The sequence below is a fragment of the Augochlora pura genome, chromosome 1 (assembly GCF_028453695.1).
Source record: "Augochlora pura isolate Apur16 chromosome 1, APUR_v2.2.1, whole genome shotgun sequence".
In the NCBI taxonomy this organism is placed as follows: Eukaryota; Metazoa; Arthropoda; class Insecta; order Hymenoptera; family Halictidae; genus Augochlora; species Augochlora pura.
This window is the reverse complement of record NC_135772.1, coordinates 21363357-21384756: the sequence shown is the minus strand read 5'-3', so window position 1 is coordinate 21384756 and position 21400 is coordinate 21363357. Positions and strand designations below refer to the sequence as shown.

General features: G+C 40.3%; 5 protein-coding genes across 10 annotated transcripts in view; 2 read left to right on the top strand and 3 right to left on the bottom strand.

Annotated features, from left to right (window-relative positions):
- The first annotated feature begins 69 nt into the window (after positions 1–69).
- Positions 70–5165, top strand: Leurs (Leucyl-tRNA synthetase). Its single transcript, XM_078185204.1, has 13 exons — positions 70–225; positions 533–745; positions 844–1053; positions 1128–1289; positions 1364–2507; positions 2591–2729; positions 2792–3062; positions 3177–3424; positions 3500–3734; positions 3823–4080; positions 4167–4382; positions 4489–4714; positions 4808–5165. The coding sequence occupies exons 1-13, from the start codon at positions 223–225 to the stop codon at positions 5023–5025; spliced, it is 3543 nt and encodes a 1180-aa protein (XP_078041330.1). The 5' UTR covers positions 70–222; the 3' UTR covers positions 5026–5165.
- LOC144472296 (betaine-homocysteine S-methyltransferase) lies at positions 5163–6318 on the bottom strand. The gene has a single exon (XM_078185256.1). It carries the CDS (start codon positions 6308–6310, stop codon positions 5345–5347), a length of 966 nt encoding a protein of 321 aa, XP_078041382.1. The 5' UTR covers positions 6311–6318; the 3' UTR covers positions 5163–5344.
- Positions 6319–6922: 604 nt separating this feature from the next.
- LOC144472289 (betaine-homocysteine S-methyltransferase) lies at positions 6923–8514 on the bottom strand. The gene is made up of 2 exons (XM_078185243.1): positions 8019–8514; positions 6923–7920 (listed from the first exon to the last, which is right to left on the bottom strand). Exon 2 carries the CDS (start codon positions 7915–7917, stop codon positions 6937–6939), a length of 981 nt encoding a protein of 326 aa, XP_078041369.1. The 5' UTR covers positions 7918–7920; positions 8019–8514; the 3' UTR covers positions 6923–6936.
- A 721-nt stretch (positions 8515–9235) lies between these two features.
- On the top strand, positions 9236–10340 carry LOC144472322 (protein lethal(2)essential for life). Its single transcript, XM_078185296.1, has one exon. The coding sequence runs from the start codon at positions 9541–9543 to the stop codon at positions 10156–10158; it is 618 nt and encodes a 205-aa protein (XP_078041422.1). The 5' UTR covers positions 9236–9540; the 3' UTR covers positions 10159–10340.
- Positions 10341–10615: 275 nt separating this feature from the next.
- The window catches only part of LOC144472233 (uncharacterized), a 30490-nt gene continuing 19705 nt past the window's right edge, over positions 10616–21400 (bottom strand). For 4 of the 6 annotated variants that reach the window (XM_078185151.1, XM_078185177.1, XM_078185160.1 and 1 more), the window contains 10 exons: positions 19131–19319; positions 18287–18394; positions 17766–18159; positions 14846–17644; positions 14670–14773; positions 14480–14579; positions 11967–12048; positions 11698–11887; positions 11520–11615; positions 10616–11443 (listed from right to left, as the gene is read on the bottom strand). In XM_078185151.1, the coding sequence (XP_078041277.1) occupies positions 11291–11443; positions 11520–11615; positions 11698–11887; positions 11967–12048; positions 14480–14579; positions 14670–14773; positions 14846–17644; positions 17766–18159; positions 18287–18394; positions 19131–19319 (4215 nt within the window). In that variant the 3' untranslated portion in view covers positions 10616–11290. Of the gene's footprint in view, positions 11444–11519; positions 11616–11697; positions 11888–11966; positions 12049–14479; positions 14580–14669; positions 14774–14845; positions 17645–17765; positions 18160–18286; positions 18395–19130; positions 19320–19410; positions 19523–21297; positions 21392–21400 lie in introns of those variants that run through there. The other 2 variants (XM_078185183.1, XM_078185191.1) reach the window with 2 other exon arrangements.

Below are 21400 nucleotides of genomic sequence, written 5' to 3'. Positions count from 1 at the left end.
ATGTTTATCTTCAATTGCATCAGCATTATGTACATATACATACACGTAAATGTACGTTACATACAATTGCACACGTACAATTGATGTGGCCATCTATGCGTGGTTGTGCCAACAAAAATGTTCCTTATGCTTTCTACCTGATTTTCACGGCACGTGTATGGAATTACTGACCTATCGTGCTTAGTATACCAACTGATTTGTAATTTATTCTTGACATCGAAAATGGTAATTATTAAATTTTTCTGCTTTTTTCGGAACTACAACGAAATGATTAATTGTCAGTTGCTACAGCGACAATTTCATCTATAACCAATAAATTAACGTAAATAACCTTCATACCGGCAATGATGCGATAGTCTATACATAATACGTTCAATATGGTTTTAGTCCTTCAAAATTAACAATTGTGAAGCGCAAAGTGTTTCATAGTGTTCCGTAAAATGTTATTGTCTGTTATTTTAACTATACGTAATCATTGGTATTGGAAAAAAATCTGTATATAAAAGTCATTTTGTTTATTGTAAATTGACAGACGACGGACAGGAAGGGAACATTCAAGGTAGAATATCTACAGAAAATTGAGAAAGATGTACAAGCAAAGTGGGAAGCTGAAAAGGTGTATGAACAGGACGCACCCTTGGAAGTTAGAAAGTCTCCAGATGACAAATTTTTTGCAACTTTTCCTTTCCCTTATATGAACGGAAGGCTTCATCTGGGACACATATTTTCATTATCGAAATGCGAAGTAAATATTCGTTCAGATTTTTTGAAAAATATCAAATAATTCATAATCCGTTTATAAAGAAATAAATAATATTAATGCCTGTCAACTGTGGTTTGCAGTTTGCTGCACGGTATAATCGGCTCTTGGGAAAGAAAGTACTATTTCCATTTGGTTTCCATTGCACAGGTATGCCTATCAAAGCATGCGCTGATAAATTAAAGAGGGAAATGGAACTGTATGGGTGTCCACCAAAATTCCCTGAGGAAGAAATGGTAATAGAAGAAGTCGTGGATGACTTAATAATGAAAGATAGGAGCAAAGGAACAAAGGTAATGTGTGTCAGTACATTGTGTACAGAATATTTATCTAGATCTCGTTTACAAATTCGTCCAACTGATTTCAGAGTAAAGCAGTTGCAAAAACAGCTAGCGCCAAGTATCAATGGCAAATTATGCAAACGCTAGGTCTAAGAGACGAAGATATAAAGAAGTTCGCGGATTCCACGTACTGGTTGGATTATTTTCCACCTCTTGCCGTACAAGATTTGAAGTCTATCGGATTACATGTAAATTAATGAGAAGCCTCTTGTATTTTTTCTTGTTTTCGCGATGATGATAAGGCAGGTCTTATTTATTTTAGGTGGATTGGCGTCGAACGTTTATCACGACGGACGCAAATCCATTTTTTGATTCCTTTGTACGTTGGCAATATCAACATTTGAAAGCTAGAAACAAGATAAAATATGGAAAAAGACATACAATCTATTCGCCAAAAGACGGTCAACCGTGTATGGATCACGATAGATCGTCGGGGGAGGGAGTAGGGCCACAAGAATACACGCTAATTAAAATGAAACTCAAAGAGCCTTACCCGATGACTCTAAAAAGTCTTCGTGGGAAATCTGTTTATTTGGTAGCGGCAACTCTGAGACCGGAAACGATGTATGGTCAAACGAATTGTTGGATTCATCCAGAAATAACGTATATCGCCTATTCTCTGTCAAACGGAGATGTGTATATATCAACTGAGAGAGCAGCAAGAAACATGGCTTATCAAAACTTCTTCAAAGAAGAAGGAAAGATATTTATCGAACTGAAAATCACCGGGAAGGATATATTAGGATTAGCCGTGGAAGCTCCTCTTACAGCCCATAAAGTAATTTACACTTTACCCATGTTGACCATCAGGGAAGACAAAGGGACTGGGATTGTTACGTCGGTGCCTAGCGATTCTCCCGATGATTACGCAGCTTTAGTAGATCTCAAGAAGAAAGAACCTTTTAGGAAAAAGTATGGGATAACTGACGAAATGGTGCTACCTTATGATCCTATGCCTGTCATCGAAGTGCCAGAATTTGGTGACTTAACCGCAGTAACGTTGTACGAGAAATTAAAAATACAGTCCCAAAATGACAAAACAAAACTTTCGGAGGCAAAAGAGATGGCGTATCTTAAAGGTTTCTACGACGGTGTCTTACTAGTTGGTAAATATAAAGGGAGCAAGGTGCAAGAAGCAAAGAAAGAAATACAAAAGGAATTAATAAATGACGGAAAAGCGGTTTTGTATTATGAGCCCGAGAAAAAGGTCATGTCTCGATCGAACGACGAGTGTGTAGTAGCTTTATGCGATCAATGGTATTTGGATTATGGCGAAGAAAACTGGAAAAAGGAAGCTACGAAAGCTTTATGCAATCTTAATACATTCCATGACGAAGTGAGAAAGAATTTTACGGCGTGTCTGGACTGGTTACACGAGTACGCGTGTTCAAGGACTTATGGCCTTGGTGATTTTTTATTTCTAGTAATTTGGGAGAATGATGGAATCATTGAATATAATTGATCTGTCTTTAATAATCATCAATTTTAGGTACTAAATTGCCGTGGGATGAAAGCTGGTTAATCGAATCCCTTTCGGATTCGACGATTTACATGGCTTACTACACTGTTGCACATTTATTGCAAGGAGGAACATTCAAAGGCGACAAGACGAATGCATATAACATCAAGTAAAGTTTAAACATTTATATGTCCATGCGAAAATGTATTAAAATATGATAACGGTATTTAGGGCTAAGGATATGACACCAGAGGTATGGGACTACATCTTCTTCAAAGATGCTAAGGTTCCAAGAACAAGTATAAAGAAACAGGCACTGGAACATATGCGACGTGAGTTCCAATATTGGTATCCAGTGGATATAAGGGTTTCTGGGAAAGATTTAGTACAAAATCATCTAACTTTCTTTATTTACAACCATACCGCAATATGGCCCAAGCAGCCGGAATTGTGGCCAAAAGGAATAAGAGTGAATGGACATGTTCTATTAAACTCGGCTAAGGTAAAATAATGCTCATATATGTAATACACGATACGATGCAATACAAATATATAATAATAATGCTAGTACCATGAGATACTGCTTACTAAAAGTTATCGAGTATTATCCTTATAGATGTCGAAGTCGGAAGGCAATTTTCTAACACTTGCCGAAGCAGTAGAAAAATTTTCGGCCGACGGTACACGACTTTCATTAGCTGATTCTGGCGATTCCGTAGAAGACGCGAATTTTGTTGAAAGCATGGCAAACGCTGGAATTCTTCGACTATACAATCTTATTGAATGGATAAAGGAAGTATTGGTTAACAAAAGCACTTTTAGACAAGGGAAACCACATACGTTCAATGACAAAGTTTTCGACAGGTATCATCCCTATTTATTGAAACATTCCTACGATTCTGTTTACGAAAACAAGCACTAAGTTTATAATTCAACCAGCGAAATCAATCTAAAAATACGCGATACTGGAGACAATTACTCGAAAATGTTATATAAAGAAGCATTAAAAACAGGCTTCTTTGAATTGCAAGCAGCACGGGACAAATACTTACAGCTGACCACACTAGACAATGCAAATTGGACATTGATTATGAAATTTATAGAAACTCAAATTATACTTTTGTCTCCTATTTGTCCGCATGTATCGGAATATCTCTGGAAACTAATTGGTAATGTAAGTATTCGTGTATAATGGAAATGGTGGTGTTTCACTCATTTACGAAAGTAAATTACAATAAGATGAAGTTTAAACTTTTCATTAGGAAGATAGTATATTAAATGCTAGATGGCCCCAAGTAGAAGAAATTGATGAAGTTCTTATAAAATCGTCTCAGTATCTAATGGATGCTGCACACTCGTTCAGAATACTACTAAAGGGTTATATGACACCGAAAAAAGGTTCGAAAGGAAAAGATGATGCAACGGTTATAGAAAGGCCTACGGAGGGTACAATTTGGGTAGCAAAAACCTATCCCGCTTGGCAAAGTATTGTCTTAACTACACTGAAAAATTTGTATATTGTAAGGCAACTTTATTGTAAATAGATCCATTGGAACATTTAATTGGAATGATAAATTTTTTTTCGAAACGGTAAATCGTCTTTCAGAGTAACGGGAATAAACTACCAGAAAATAAAATGATTGCAATCGAACTAGGAAAATTGCAGGATCTGAAGAAATATATGAAACGAGTGATGCCATTTGTGCAATTCGTAAGAGAAAGAATGGAGCTTATTGGATCACATGCGTTCAATTTAACTTTAGATTTCGACGAATTCAATGTTCTTCAAGATAGTAAGAAATATCTTGAAAATACTTTGGGTGTAAGCAATGATGTTTATATAGAGAAGACTCGTCGTACTCGGATTTTGTTTATATATATATATATATATGATTAATTAATTCGCAGTGTTATTTATTTCAATGTAGTTGGCGAATATCGTGATAAAGTATACCGACGAAGCCCCAGAAAAAACGCGAGAAGAATGTTGTCCAGGCTCGCCGTACATGAATTTTTTTAATCCTGGCCTCTCTGTGTGCGTTACTAATCCACAAAAATGTAACGGCTTATTCCGGATGATTATGAAAATCATGAATAGAGACACTGGTATAGATGTAATCGCACGAATTATGAAACAGAACGAATTTATAAATGGTATGTATTTTATCGACGTTCTCGCGTGCGCGTGATATATGTGTTTATGTATGGTGGCATTGTGTTGATTAATCGACATGATTTTTGTTGTAGACCCGTTATCCGTTTCTCTATACCGTTACAGCGATCCCTGTTTAGGACCTAGAACCAAACCAATCGCCGATGATATTTTAAGAGGTAAAGTTGAAATTCCTCGCAACTCTGTATTTAATGTTGATGTAGAAAAAAAAATCGTTCGACTCAACGTTGAAGGAAATGTTTATGATATCGGTAACGAGCTAGTGTATATAGTTCGGTTTGAGAACAATTAAAGCATAAATCGGAATTCTAATACTTTTCATAATACAGATATGATACAAGTAATAAACTGGTCCAAATATTATTTTGTCAAACGTAGATGTTGATAAATGTAATTTTTCGACTGATAAATAAATCAATTTCACGAAACTTATCTTTGATTTTTCGTGTCCACATTGAAAGGGAGTTTATTTTTGTATATATTTGAAAACAATGTGTGTTGCATAAAAATTTTAAGAAATATATTGATTCTTGAGGATGCTTCTCCGAGTGATGAAATTGTGTAGAGGTTGGAGGGCAAGCTGTTAGCAAGTTGTTCAAAGTTTGTTTGCTTTAGTTGTTCAGCCAGGTGTTCACCTCCGCCCGTATTTTCTTAATGTCTTCCGCATCCGTCCTACAACATCCACCTATATATTCAACACCCAAATTCAACCATTCGTGTACAAATTGATGTAAAGTATATCCCTCTTCCTTTTCAATCCAACCGGATTCCACTGTGTATTTTTCACCGCTATTAGGGTACACCACCAATGGCATGAATTCTTTCTTACGATTTTCGTTGACTAGTTTCAATAACGGTGTCACGTTCTGTGGTGCAATACAGTTAACACCAATTGCTAAAATTTGACCTGGTGAAGCTTTTTTATAACACTCTGTTACAACATCATGGAAACTAGATCCGTCTGCTATACTCTGTTCATTGTCACGACAAGAAAAGGACAACCACGCTTTGGTATTTGGATATTCTTTCAGTAGAGTAACCAGGGCTTCCGCTTCTTGTTTGCATGGTATCGTTTCCATCGCCAGTACGTCGATGCCACTAGCAATCAATTTATCGATACGAGGCCTGTGCCAATCCATAAGAATCTTCTTGGACACCGACGAGCAGTATCTACCTGTATACTCCGAGGCATCGTGCAAACAGGCGCCATATGGTCCAATAGATCCAGCGATCAATGGATTCTCGTTTACAATTTCCTCGTCTTTGCCCCTTGTTTCCCTCTTGTATAAGTTTACAGCTTCTTTGGCGTAATCGACAGCTTTACCAAATAAATTCAGACTCTCTTCTTCCGTTAGACCAATATACTTGGAAAAACCGTCGATCGATGCTTGATAAGTATTGGTAAGAATAATCTCGGCGCCAGCTCTCAAAAAGTCCAGGTGCGTGGAAATGATGGCATTTGGATTTGTGACAAGAAATCGCGCCGTCCACAGAGGATCACCATCTATTATATCATCCACGTGAGTCGACAATTGCGTAGAAAATCCACCGTCCAACACTTTTATCGTTGCAGACATGATTTTCTTTAAAATTATTCGATTTATATAATGTAATTTGAATAGAAACTGCTAGTCCTCGAGAAATCAACGTTTATGGATACACATACACGTGTCGGTTGCTTAAATGTTTCTGAAAATCTGAGGCAATACTTTCTATGAGTGGCTGCAGAGAATGCTGTTAATCCAAAGTCCGCGAAGAATCTCCGATAAGTGTTATACCGGACGAGACTTTAAAAAAATACAAGTTTTAAGATTATGCTCTTTTTTATATGTACCTAGGATGTCTGGAAGATCTCGCGTATCGACTGTGGACTCTTCTTACGTTATGAGTGTATTCTTACGTTTATCTAGAACAGAGATGGGATGTGTGTGTGCGCGCGGGTGTGCAATGCAATATATTTTCAAACGTCTTAAATAGTATCCTACCTTTGATCCGATAGCTACAGTAAATATTTATTTTCGAATATCTGATAAATGATAAGTTTCAGCATACTACTACAAGTGGTTATCAACTTTATTGATGTTACTTTTGGATCGCATCCTCTACTATCCTCGACCATTAATTTTATTACCCACGAGCAACGATTTGTTACATAATTTACATAAGAAATAGGCTTTTCTGTCTACACAAAATCCACTAAAAATTATCTTAGCAGATTTTTCTTCTTAAAACTGTTTACTTCTTTTCTAATAGACTTTATATTGTCAGAATACATTCTGCAACAACCTCCTAGGTATCGCACACCAAATTTCAACCATTCTGGAATAAAACTTTCCACGGAATTATAGGTTTCATTCGAAACCCATCCTTTGGTTGAAGAATATATTTCTCCGCTATTCGGATATACTATTAGTGGAATAAACTCATTTCGTTCCTCTCTGTTAATATTTTTTAATAAGCTAGTTACATCCGACGGAGCGAGGCAATTCACGCCAATGGCGACAAGCTGTCCTGGCATTGCCATTTTATAACAGCGTGTAGCTACTTTTTCAAAATTACTTCCATCCGCTAAATTTGGACTGTCTCGTTTGCACGAAAATGAAAGCCATGCTTTAACATTTGGATATTCTCGTAAAAGCTCGACCAATGCTTCGGCTTCTTGATAGCAAGGTATTGTTTCCAGTGCTAACAAGTCAATGCCAGCATCTACTAAAACATCAATACGTGATTTGTGCCACTGTTTCATGATTTGGCTAGATACGGTTTTACCATAAGCTCCATGGTATTCTGAACCATCGTGTAAACTAGCTCCATAAGGACCACAAGATCCAGCAATCGAAGGATTTTTATTTTCAATCTGTTCGTTTTCCGATGTTTCTTTAATATAATCGTCAACCGCTTTTCTAGCAAGATTAACAGCTTTGCCTAATAAATTTTTACTGGCTTCTTCGCTAATAGATAAATGTTTTGTTAAACCAGAAACTGAAGCTTGATAAGTATTTGTTTCTATGATATCTGCACCTGCTCTTAAAAAATCTAAATGCGTTGCATAAACTGCGTCTGGATTTGTTGATAAGAAACGGGCTGTCCATAAGGGATCGCCATCGATTTTTGTGCCGACATGTGTAGACAATTGTGCACCAAATCCACCATCCAAAATTTTCACATCCATCTTTCTTTCCATTACCTTGGAAAAAATCGTTAGTAATAGATGAATAGTAATCTATAAATTATTGCTGATCTTCTTTATCCGACGTTCAAGAATCAAATCATTTGTATACATACGTGTATGTAGATCGCAGATAAATCCAAAATATCTTGTAAGTTGCAACGTACAAATTTCTCTTTACTACGAATATCATCAAGCTACACTGTCCGGTGAGGGAATGATTGTACATCTCCTATCAGACTTGTAACATAATTGCGATAACCTTTCATGTTTGTCGACGATACATATGTTTGTACATGGTATAAATATTCGAACGTCTATTGTTCCCTATCAAAAATATTCAAGAAACATCGCAATGTATCGTTTATTAAGAAGTAGATGTGTAACAGAAATTCGTCTTGAATTTGACGTTAAACATTTGTGTGATTTGTGCCAAATACCGAGCCATCTTGCATCAGTTCCGCGTTTCGTATGTATTGTGGAGTAAGCTAATTTAGCACTTTGGTATCAACGCCTTGTCCATGTTTAAACCTTACGTGCGTCATCTCTCGTCAAAAGTAGACACGTCTGTTTCAATGAAAGCGAATTTAGATGTGTTACCGACCGGAACTGTGATCCGTATGGACATTGTATCTTATGAGCTTTCTTGTTTCACGGTAGCTTATCATTTCCGTGTCGCGTATAACATTACCTACAGTTGACGAATTTAGTCACGTTAACGAGAAGCAAATGTAATTTTACAAATAGGACACAAAATTTGTTTTAACACGTTGACAACGGCTTGACCCACCGCCAGTAGGTCATATGTGTCAGACCCTTGGGCTGCGTACATTTGTTTATTTTGCTTGCATTTTACAAAATAGATACTATAAAATAGATTTATGTTATTTTATCTGAACATTATAAACAGATATTCCATAGTAAAAGCATAGAAATTCAATATTGTAAACTTAACATAATTATTTAATTTTAATTGCTCGCTTATCCTTTTAGAAAAAAAATCCAAAATATTTCTCGAGATACATAGTTTGTCGTTCATCGCTTTCGTAAATTTACAGAGGTGGAACCCTCTTATAAAATCTCGTTAACCGTGAACATCATTTTCCGTGGACATACGTACACGTCGCACGACAACGTGGTAGAATGTTCTAAATAAAAATACTCAAGGATATTTTCCATGAAAAGAACGATTTCTGAGTTGAAAGTATACATACACCGCTGTGAATGTTTAGTTACTAGATCGTTGGTTTTCATTCTATAGTACAGGTTGAAAGCGTTTTGAAATGTTTATTGCTAAATTTGTCGTTTGCAAGTAACAAAATATACGCATGCAGAAGTTTCCGGAAACCAAACACATGCGCGATCGAGTTCGGAACGTTCTGGATTTGTCTGAATCCGTCGGTCAGTGCGCGTATAAATATCCGCGACGCGATGCGTATAAAAACGGTAACCGGCAACAGCAGTCGGTAGTTCTTGGTAGCAGTGCAAGTGCGAGAGCAGTCCGTTAAAAGGGTACGAGCAGAAAACAACGAAACGCGAAGTACGAAAACATCTTACAACGAGTCCGTGTATATTGAACTGTGGGTTCGTGTTAATCTCTCAAAGTGTCTAAAAGTATAGCAATTAGCGAATAAAGTGATGTCACTCGTACCGTTACTGTTCTCCGATTGGTGGGAGGATTTGGATCGTCCGCACCGACTTCTCGATCAGAACTTTGGATTAGGGCTGCGTCCTGAACAACTACTGAACCAAAACATCCTGGATCAGTACATTTTGCCTTTCCGGGAGAGGAGAATGGCTAGAAATCCGCTAATCTACTACAGACCGTGGGGCGAACTCCTACGAAACGTAGAGGGAGGTGGTACATCTACCGTCAAAGCAGACAAAGACAAGTTCCAGGTAGTCCTGGATGTTCAGCAATTCAAACCAGACGAGATCAGCGTGAAAGTTGTCGACAGGTCTGTCGTGGTCGAGGCTAAACACGAGGAGAAACAGGACGAACACGGATGGATCTCTCGCCAATTTACCAGAAGATACATAATACCTGAACAATGCAACATCGATGAGCTCGTGTCGAGCTTGTCCTCCGACGGTGTACTCAGCATCTCCGCCCCTAGAAAGAGCAAGCCAAAGACCCAATCCGAGAGATCTGTCACGATCGAGCAGACTGGTAAGCCGGCAATAAGGGACAATCAGCAGGAGGCGAAAGAACAGACGAAAGAAGATAAGAAAGAAGAGAAGAAGGAAGAGAATTAATTATTTGTTAAACGTGTCCGATACAAGTTCTAACCCATTATAATACGTGTGTTCATTTCTTATACAAGCTTGGTTTACTTTCATGCAGAGTTCGTATCGTTGAAAATATTCTGCCATGTAAAGTATTCTTTTTCAAGTTTGAATTTTAAGAAATTTTATAATAAATTGTTTAGACAATAAAACCGACGTACTTTTTTTTTCATCGTAGCTACCTCATCTATAAATTGATAACAAAATAAATGGTAATACGTACAGTAACAGCAATGTATGCAACATTATACACTGAAGACTTTAAACATTGAGAAAACCATAGCATATTTCCCTCTTTAAGCGTTACTATTCTGAAACATTTGTAGACAGATGTTGTAAAAATATTGGTGATCGTAATATTACGGTCTGCAAAATAAAATTGTAGCTGAAATAATTTAATCAGAGTTTCTTAAAAAGGTACAATATATCGGATCGAATATATTTATTATGTATACATATGTATATTATACAGACTGTATACGTATATACATACATGCACGCGTGCTGTGTAGGCAAATCTCTGTAGGATACGCGAGCAACGTTGAAGCCTCGTATAAAAATTATAGTCGATTCAAGAGATACTGTGATTACTTTTAGCGTGTACAACTTGCGCGATTATAACGAGCAAATTTATACCACTTAAAATTGAGAACAATATAAATACTTGTACTGTAACACGATTAAATTTGATTTATTTGTCGATTCCTGTGTAACATATTACGGTTAATAATTAATTCACGTATGCGTACGCGTCTGTGTTCCGTATACGTATTCGTATTCGCATGTTATTGTCGGCGTGCAAATTAGAGTCCTCGGATAACCATTAGAATGTTTTGTTAAATGCGTTGTAAAGTATTCGCAACAATATTCGTTCATCCAACGTTTACAGTCGTTCGAGCCTTATTGCCTTGTAAAAAACTTCATCGCAAACGCTGTGTACACCGTGTGTCTTGGCAGTACCATCCCGAATATCTCCTACGTGCTGCTTCTTCCTTTATCCTTATCGAATGTCGTTCAATAAAGAAATGTATTTTTGCAACGTTGCCATCCACTATATAGTTTAACAATTAACAAAGCCTAGAGTGCAACAGAAGTGTTAATATCAGTTGTCCTTCAGCACTTCTTTTAAGATAGAACCTGTATTTCTGGCTGGCACAAAGTCCGGGAATGTTGGAAGATTTACATTGGAGAGCAACAACGTGGATTGCGTCGACGATGTTGAATGCTGTCTGCTGTGGCCAGGTTTTTGTAAAGTCTATACAAAGAAAGAAGCATTGTAGTTATGAAATGTTCGAAATTTGCAAAAGTTATTCGATCGCGGCTCTTCGTACCGATGTTTGGATAGGTAGCGCAGGTAACTGTGGCTTCGGTATCGACTCGCTTTCCAAGAATCTCACGAACGCCGCCGTCAACGATGCTTCTTGATCCTGGGAAGCATAGAAATTTCTAAGCTCGAGTATGTATGTTTCATCAAATCTATATTAATAGCGAAAAATTGACAAAACGTACTTTGTTCGAAATTTGAGAACCGCCATTCAAACGCCCGAACCAACCGTTTTGAGCAGTCGTGTTGTGCAAACCAGCTCTATTCCTCTCTGCCTCGTTGAAATCCAAAATTGTAGAAAATACCTTGAGTACCAATGGTTTGTCTGCGGTCGGTGCGGTTAGATAGCCCAAGAGAATATTTTTAATGAGAGACCTGAAATATATTTGTCGTATCATACCATATATAAAGGCATCGGCGAGGTTCATAATAAATTCGAAATGGATTCACTAACTTGTTAACTTTTCCCTCTCCGCTTTGTCGCGCTTCCTCTATCCTTTGGTCGGCGGTAGTTACAAGATTGGTTAATCGGTCCACTACAAATATACGATAAAAAAACATCAGACAAACGTTCGTACAGTTTGCATTAGTAAATTACGTATCATTAGCGATAACGCGATCATTAACCGAATAAAATATTTGTTGTTCGAGAAATCATTTAGTATCTTAGATATTTGATTTTTGTACATATGCATTCCAGCGTTGTAAGGTTGGCAGATTCGAAGGTTGAAAAGACATGAGCGTAAGTATTGCACAAGTACTGGTTTTTCGAATATCACACCAGTACCTGATGTAATACTCTCACCCGTGTCTTAATTGATCATGCTGCATTCTTCATTCATCATGCCGTACTATAGCAAACTAACTTTCACACATGCCACTAGAATTAAGAAAGCTGTATCAAGGTAGTAATTATAATAATCTAATTAGTATGTTACAATGATATAAACTATTCGATTAGAACTCGACAGCTGACATTATTAGTATCTGTTAGGGTTTCTTCTTTTCTACAATTTCCAGATAGAAATGAAATTAAAAAGTGCCTGTTTGTTATTTTTGTGTTCGAATTGGACGGTATTTTGTTACAAAAATGAAATAGATTGAGTATTTGGTTATTGCATTGCTAGGGCAAAACTAAACAATAAGAAACTATGCATTGTTATAATATATAAGAAAGTGAAAATTTGTATTGCATGCTTTCATCTTTGTAGGATCATGGGAGCGGGTGGGAAACCCCACGAGGTAATATGAGCTGTTACAATTTACACGCTCACAGTTACCGCATGAGATTACCCACTCTGACGCTACCAAATTATACGTGTGGTTTTAAATATGAATATGTCTCTATGAATACATGTGTGCGTGTGCGCGCGTGTGTGTATATATTATTACAGCATGTGTATATCCGCAGTCAAAACATTTCGTAGCTATAAAGTATACGTTTGTTCGATTGGCACTCTTACAAATCGTACGATCGCAAATATAATCGCAATAATTATACATACAATTGAGCGACAGATGATCAAACATACAAGTTTACAACTCAAGCGTATGATTTAGTAGTATTGCAAAGTCATGGTAACTAGCATCTTTTCTTCCAAGGACCAACCAGTAGATGGACAAGGTCACGCTGTTACCTAATGAGCCGCTTTTACATTGTATCGCGCGAGCACCGATAATTCGATCGCACGTTACGTAGATATTGCAGATTCAAAGAGAAAACGAGAAATGCTAAATTGGAAAAGTTTTAAGAAAACGAAACAAAGAAAAAAATAAAAAAGGTAGTAGTCTCACATACGTACAAAGTAATGTACAATCGAATGGTTTGCTTGTATTCCATTTATAGATGCGATAAATTGAGAATTTATGCTCGGAAATGTGGGAGGAAATAGTACCAGCACCAGTGGCAATGCATGAGCCAACGAAGATGTGATTTAGTGTGCTAAGGCGACGATCCAGTTCGTAGCCGGATACCAGCAAGAATCCTGGGTTATTCTCAAAATCCCAGAATTACCAGCTGATATTTGACTACGTAACCGGAGTTTCTATGTGTTTGCGTTTGCAGATTAGTCACAGATCGCACTCGAACCAATCATTCTAGAGTGGGATTTGAACCGTGTCACCAGTGCATAAAATAAAATGAGTGTGTACAATGTTTTGCAGGTTGATTTTGTAGCAAGCTGTGGGAATACCGGTTCCATTTGGATAATTTCATTACAATAGGATTTAGATTTCTATTTAGATTTGTCATACTATTATCAACGCGATTACATTTAATAAATGATATATTATCATGAGCGAGTAATCGCAATCGTTGCTTCGTGTTTAAAAGTTTAAATTCCACGACATATTAGACAAAGTTATTTACACTTACACCCGAGTTTAATAAATAAGCAACAAAAAGATTAGGCTTCGTTCAAGATACGATGCCGAGTTACACTATTTTTATTACACGATTATGTTACACTTTATAACATACAACCCCCTACCAAAAAAAAAAAAAAATAAATATATCATCGTGTAACCTCACCAAACAAGCACCCAAACGTGTTACTTACTTATAGTTAGAAACGGTTTACGATTTCGAATTTCGTATTGCTCGTTTGACGACATATTAAGAAATCTGTATTAGGTAAGTTGGTAATGGACGTTACAGGCATCGGTGTTACTTCGGGAAAAATTCTCTTACGGTATTTTCTCATTACGAAATTACGCTAATCATGCGAGATGTCAAAGGGGCAAGATGCAGGTAGAAAAAGAAATGAGACGTAATAATAACAATAAAAGAAGGAAAGAATAAATAATAATAATAATAATAATAGTAATAATAATGACAATGATAACAATAATACTCATAATGATGATGATGATGATGATGAAGATGATGACGATGATGATAATGATGACGATGTTGACGATGATTACGACGACGCCGATAATGATAATAATTATTATAAAGTCGAATACCTTCTTCGCTCAGCTGTTGGATGCGTTCTGTTTTTTTGTCAAGCTGCTCGCCAAGTCTGGACGCTGCTTGTAAACCTTCTTTAGCTTCGGTTAATTGTTCCTATTAACAGGTATTAAAAATGACATTGAACGAGCAACACGATAAGAACGCGGCCGTAAACCGTAAACCGTACAACAAACCGATACCCACCCTGATATTGATAATATCGTTGGCTAATTCTTCTTGTTTCCTATACGATTCGTTCAGTTTCGCTCGAAGCCTCTCCGTAGCTGCTCCGATGTCCTTCTCTTTATCTGAAATATCGAGTCACCGCTAGAGAAGCTCGTTGGAATTTGTTGACGGTAATGCAAGGACTGAAAATATACCTCGCTGAAATTGTTCCAAGACGATTTGCAAGTTGGTCAGGGACGCGGACTGCGATAAGATTTTATCTTCAGCGCTGGACAATTTATTCTGTATGTCGTCCCTTTGCTGAACGATGAGTGCCATTTGCTGCTGCAACGTTTCCACCTGTTGATTTGCCCTGATATTGGCGGACGTGTACGCGGTCGAACTGTTTTTCATTTTCTCTTCGGCTTGCTGCAACTTTGCTTCCAATTCCTGCCGTGCTTCCTCCACGATTAAAGCTTCTTCCGTGTAAGTGGACTGTATATCCACCAAATGCGTTCGCAACCTCTCCAATTCTTTCTCCGCGTTCGCTTCCTTGTTCTGGCTCTCGATCAGCTGATGCTGCATTATCCGGTGACTGGATTGTTCTTGAATCAACGCGGCTTCCAAAGCGTTGCACTTCTCATTGAGAACCGCGGTCTCTTGCAAAAGTCTGGCATGATCGAGGATCCCGCAGGTTTCGCCGGTGTTCGATGCCTCGACATTCTTCAGACGATGTTCGATCTCGCGCATCCGACTCGTGGTCCATTCCAGTTCCTGTTTCTTCGCGTCGAGCTGCTTCGAAAATTCGTCTCTCTCCGCGATCAAGCTCTGAATTTGCGCGACGTGCTCGTTCGTTAGTTGCGTTAACCGTCGAATTTCGTCGTAATACTGTAAGCTTTCGTTGTGCTTGGTCGTAAGAAGGTTGACCAGCTCGTCCCTTTCGTTCGCGACGGCCGCGACTTGCTCCCATCCCACTTCCGAGCTGTTCTTGGCAAGATTCATCGACGTCTTCAACGCATTCAGCTCCTCGTCTTTCTCTCTGATCAAATGAGACAAGTTCTCGATCGTCTGCTTCGCCATGTCGGCCGACTCCGCCTTGGCCTCGAACCCTTGGAGTTTCCTCCGCGCTTCGGCGATTTCACCCATCAAGTTTTCGTTCTTGTTCTTCAGAGTTTCGTTCTCCTGCGCCATTTCCTTAGAAATTACCGACATTCGATCTCTCTCTTCTCCTACGTTGTCGACGCGATTCGACAGCTCGCCGACTCGCGCCTGCAAACTCGCCGTCTCCTGTTCAAACTGTTTACATTTGGTCCGAAGACTTTCGTTCAGGGCCTTCCAGCTTTCGTTGTCCTCGGTCAGTCTCCTGATAATCGCCTGCAAATCGTTTTCGACAGTCGACTCGGCAGCCTGCCTCGACTCTACCTCCCGCATTTGTTCGTCGAGCTGGTTACGAAGTTGTTCGTTTTCCGACTCGACACCCCCGATTTTTCTACGCAATAAGGAAAGCTCGTTCTCCAACAGAATGTATTTTTCCTCGGTTTCTCGCAATCGTTTCACAATCTCGCTCAACTCTATCTCCTTGCTTGCCACGACCGCCTTCAGTTCTTGTTGTTCCTGCTCGAGCAACGATTTCTCCGTGTTCACCAAATCTATCTTATCGTTGGATTCGTCCTGAATGGCCGAGATTTGCTCGGAAAGCGAATTTTTCTCTTTCATCGAGCTCTCGTATTCTTGTCCGAGCTTGCCGATCTGTTCTTCTTTCAGGTGTATCTGGTTCAACGCTTCCTCCAGTTCTTTTCTAGTATTCAGAATATCCTGCTTGAAGTGGTCTCTCTCGCGGATAACTTTGTCGAGTTGTCCTCGAAGATACTCCTTCTTCTGGAGCACTGCTTCCCGCCAGTTCGACATCTCGATATCCAGCTGATATTTCAAGTTCTCACGCGACAGCTCCTCGTTCTCCCTCTCGGTTCGCTGCTTGGCTTCGACGAGAACCGACAAATTGTCCTTCAGCTGCTTCCCGTTCCGAACAGACTCGCCCAGCTCTCGTTTCGCCTGCTCCAGACCGAGCTTAAGTTCCTCGACGTACGCGGCGCTCTCCTGGAAAGCTTTGCATTTCTCCAAGGACGCGTTAAGTTCGTCTCGTGTCTCCTTGGCCGAGTTCACTAGATCGTCGATCTTCCGTCTGAGTTGGTTGTTCTCGTCCAAAGCGGCGTGCAGCCTGCGACTTGGATTCTCGAATGGGCCGTCGATCTCCTCCACGCACTCAGGAATGTCCTCCAGTCTCCAGCAGCCTGTAGACGTTGATTTTTTCGTTTTAGCTATCGCTATCGTGGACGTTGACGCTGATGCCGACACGGACGCGGGCTCGCGAGAGTTCTCCTTTCGCAGCGCATCGTTCTCAGCCCGAAGTTGCTCGAGCTGCTCCTGCAGAGACTCGGTTTCCGATTCCAAGGAGGCGACACGTTCCTCGCTAGCCTCCGGGATGGACGGCAGATTCAACTTCAAATCCTGAATCTCCAGAATTAGCGTGTCCATGTGCGTCTGCATCTCGTCGCATTCGATCTGCAAGCTTTCCTTCGTCTCGGCGACGTCTTTCAGCTCCCGATTCAATTCCGTCAGCCTCTTCTCCAACATTTCCTTCTTCCATTTCGCGTCGACGTATTGTTTCGCGACTGTCTCGAAAATCGACGCGCCCGGCTCCGATTCCAGCGGCACGTTCTTCAAAATGTCTTTGACTTTGGCGGTGAGCTCCGCGATCGTCGACTCGTTTTCTCGGGAGCCCTTCCGAACGGCTTCTTCTTCGAGGTCTTTCCTATCCGATCGAACGGTTTGGCAGGAACGAGAGACCGTTTCGACTTGGACGCGTCTCGTGGTCGATACTTCGCTGGTCAACGTATTCTCCATCTGGAGAACCTTTTCCTGGGCCTGGTTATAATCGACGTAGAGCTGCTCGTAAGCATTTTGAAGGCGTTGGTGCTTCTTCTCGACTTCTTCCTTGAGAGACAGCAGCTTCTCTACAACACGAAAACGATTTCAACGGTGCCGCTCTCTCTCTCTCTCTCTCTCTCTCTCTCTCTCTCTCTCTCGACCAACCAGTCATTGGAATTTCCTCGAAATCGAAATTTCTGTACTCACGAATCGATTCCTCGTGCTGCCGATCCAGCTCCTCGACGCTAGCGAACAGTCTCTGGTTCTCTTCTTGAAGCTCGTCGATCTTCTTCCGGAATTCCGTCTCTTTGTTGCTCGGGACCGCGGCGTTGCTTGACCCGCACCTCGAGGTCGAGTTAGCGATCTCGTCGCGATCAAAGTTGTTGTCCGGCTTTGAAAGTTTCTCTTCGAAATCGGACTTTTCCTGCATACCGGTCTCGTTACGCTTTTGCTGGTTCTCGGTCTCCAACGCTCTCAACGCGGATCGCACGAGATCCTGCTTCTCGAGGGAGTTCAATTTCGACAGCACCGTACGCAAATCGTTGGTCAACGACGTTTCATCGGGCTGACCGCGTTTCGTGTTCCTTTCTGCCTCTCGGTTCTGATCAGATCCGAACAGAACCGATTCAAACGAAACAAAAGAAAAAACAAAATCATTTCGAGGTGGAAGACTTTTCTTTCGAATTAAACCGTTCGATTCAACGTCATTTTTGTTTGCCACGTTCTACCTTTTCTTCCATTTGTATAATACGGTTCACCATGTCCTGCTTGGCTCGCAGAAATTCTCCCGTCTGATATCCGTCGGAGAGATCGTCTTTCAGAGAGGAATTGGTCACCTGCGTGAAACGAGACCTTCCTCAGAACGTTTTCTCAGGATATATCGCATGAAATATCGCATGAAATACGGCAGGAAATACGCTGTGAAACATGCCATGAAATATGCCATGAAATCTCTTTGATCGACGGTCAAACAAAGTGGAAATAATATTACGCGTTCTGTTCGATCGTTCGCGAACCCAATCGGTCTCGCGATTTTGCCCAATAAGAGCAATAAGTGCAAGAGCACATGCGCCAGGTTCAATGAGATGCCAGCGATACGATATCGATTAACGATAACGCGTAACGACGTGCGTCGTCACGTGCGCGTATGCGTGAAACGGTCCGGGGTCCGGTCGGTGCGCGCGGTTCGAATTAAACGCAATTATCCTCCAAACAATTACAATCGTAATCGTGTCTCTCTTTTATGGGACAGAGGAAACGAGCAACGCGATTATTAAATGACCGTGGGAAAAAAAAGAATTCAAGCGGAAGAGAAAGAAGAAGAAAAAGAAGAGGGCGCGGTGTAGAGCCGCGTGTCGTACGACTAGTCATCGATCCTCGAAACGATTCTTTCCAAATAATGCGAACAGCCATTTATCTTGCAGCAATGGATACGCCGAGTAGTGGTGAAAAACCCGGCTACGATCAATTTCCTACGCGCATTAGCATCCACTTTGTTTCGAACGATCAGTACGATTAGCAAACGTTTTTCTCTCTATACCGCAACCGAACAGATGAAGTACGATAACTTACCACCTGAACGCGTTTCAATTCAGTTTCCAATTTAGTCTCCAACTTGGTCTCCAAATCGCGTATCCTCATGGCGGCTTGCGCCAATTGTTCCTGCAGCTGTCGGTTCTGGTTTTTCGAATTACGGTTCTTGGTGGACACAGGATCCCAGAAAAATGCTTCGCCGTCATCGTCATCTTGGTGGCTGGAGTTCTGTAACGAGAAAAATAATTGCAACCTCAACTATCTTCTCAACGAATCATCGGAAAACATTCTCCTTTATACTCTACTCCGTCATCCTTACACGGAAGAAAACGTCGTCGTTTATATAGATTATTATACAATATGCTGCAACGATAGTGTTTCAGACTTGCAGTCGACACGATTTGCCAATACAATTTTCAGATACATATGTTGTGCGATGATTCACAGAACAAAATAAGAAGAGGATACTCGACTCGACTCGATACCATTTGATTCGAGTCGAGTCGATCGAATTCGATTCGATGATTGGTTAGATGGCGGCTCGTCTACGAAATCACGCGAACCGTGACAACGGTGACGTTCGTTGGAGACCTCGGTAGTAACGCAGGATGCGACTACCGAGGCAACCGTATGATTAGTAACTTGGTATTGTTATGCAGGTTTACATAAGAGGCTCGTGGTACGAGCAATGTGCCTAGTATGGCGCTGTTCGACCGCGTGCCTGGTCGACAAAAAAAGAAATATACGAAAGAAGGAAAAAGAACGGCCAATGAGAGAAGAAGGTGGATGAAAAGATGGAGAAGGAGGTGGAGAAGACGACGAAGAAGGAGGTGAAGGAGGTCGAGGAGGTCGAGGAGGAGGCGCAGGAGGCGATAGGTGGGAGCGCGCTTATGCAATAGAAATTACGCGCGGTCGCAAAGTTTTCGAGTAAGAGAAAGAAGCCTGCGCGCGCGAGTACCTATTCATTATCGGGGCATTCGAGTGGCATATTCGGTTTTTAAATTGTCCCGTGCCTCCTTCTCTCGTGGAAACGATGTCAAGATTTTACAGCGAATCCACAACGAACTTGTTTACACCGAATCAAAACTTTACAAACCTCACCATTTAATAGGAATTTACACTTTATCCATTCGAGGGTCGTACTCCCATTCCAGCGGGACCAAGACAGTAATATTGTTCCATGGATAACATGGACGGTACCCCAATAGGCAAGCTCGTGTTCACGATTCCGATTCCGATTCTGACTCCGACTCCGACTACGATTACGATTACGATTACGCGGTCGAGGAAAACTGTAGCCACAATTGCGACTACTGATCGTAACTACGAACATGTTATTTCGTTCATTTATTCACAGGAAAATTCCTTTAGCACAGGAGTAGGTGATACATGGATAAAAAGAAGATGAAAATTTATAGAAAATGTCGAAACGCTTCTAAAGGTTGATAAACATGATTAATCTACAATATTCACGGAGAGATATACTTCTCTCTGCCGAAATATCGAAAACGATATCGGAGAAACGCTTCCAACTGTGTCCAACTTATAGATTCTAGATTCTAGATTCTAGATCGTTGGAGACACGGCTCGGTGCCTTTCTCGATCGATTCCAAAGTCCTTCGCGTCGCACACATTAGCATAATTCTATACAAATTATTCAATGAGTCGTTGTAGTAGTCACGCATCACCCAGACAAAGGACTACAAAACGGTTTTTAATCTAACATAAGTTTTCCCCCAAGATTCACCTTTTGACCGTCTTTTATGTTGTCCAAAGTTCTTTCATCTAAAAGTCAATTCGCAGTATACATATTTTCCATTTAGGGCCGCATAATGTGAACAGCGACGTTGTCAACGTTACGACTCGAGCTTTTGCTTCGGTTCCGAGTTACGAGTTCCGACTCCGAGCTCCGCCCTGACGAAGATGATCCATCCGTTTAACGCGCGATCGAGCCCTATTTATATTCTACCAGTGTCATTCATCACTCGGAAACGAATGCTATCGGAATTATTTACGAAATTCGTTCGACGTTCTAAATAGGTAGTAGGATAGCGCATACGTTTCAATGAATAAGAGACGAGCCAACAGTTTCTCTCGAATAATTCATTCGGTATCGTTCGTCGAATTACGTTATATATTTAAGGAGAATACGGGAACGTTAAGAAATCTAGTTCGCTTCAAAATATTTTATTCCAGCGAAATTTACCTTTGAACGTTCGATTTGTTCGATCGAATGTTGGTTTCTCGGGTATATTCGTTCGGACGATCCAGGTTCTCTCCACCAACAGTGTATCTGTTGTCTGAGGAAA

Excerpts from the sequence above, each read along its gene's own strand:
- Leurs (XM_078185204.1), top strand. Across the intron at positions 1,290-1,363 it reads TGAAGTCTATCGGATTACAT|GTGGATTGGCGTCGAACGTT; the intron begins GTAAATTAATGA and ends TATTTATTTTAG. Across the intron at positions 4,715-4,807 it reads ACAGAACGAATTTATAAATG|ACCCGTTATCCGTTTCTCTA; the intron begins GTATGTATTTTA and ends TTTTTGTTGTAG.
- LOC144472289 (XM_078185243.1), bottom strand. The coding sequence starts at position 7,917 with ATGGAAAGAAAGATGGATGTGAAAATTTTGGATGGTGGATTTGGTGCA.
- LOC144472322 (XM_078185296.1), top strand. The coding sequence starts at position 9,541 with ATGTCACTCGTACCGTTACTGTTCTCCGATTGGTGGGAGGATTTGGAT.
- LOC144472296 (XM_078185256.1), bottom strand. The coding sequence starts at position 6,310 with ATGTCTGCAACGATAAAAGTGTTGGACGGTGGATTTTCTACGCAATTG.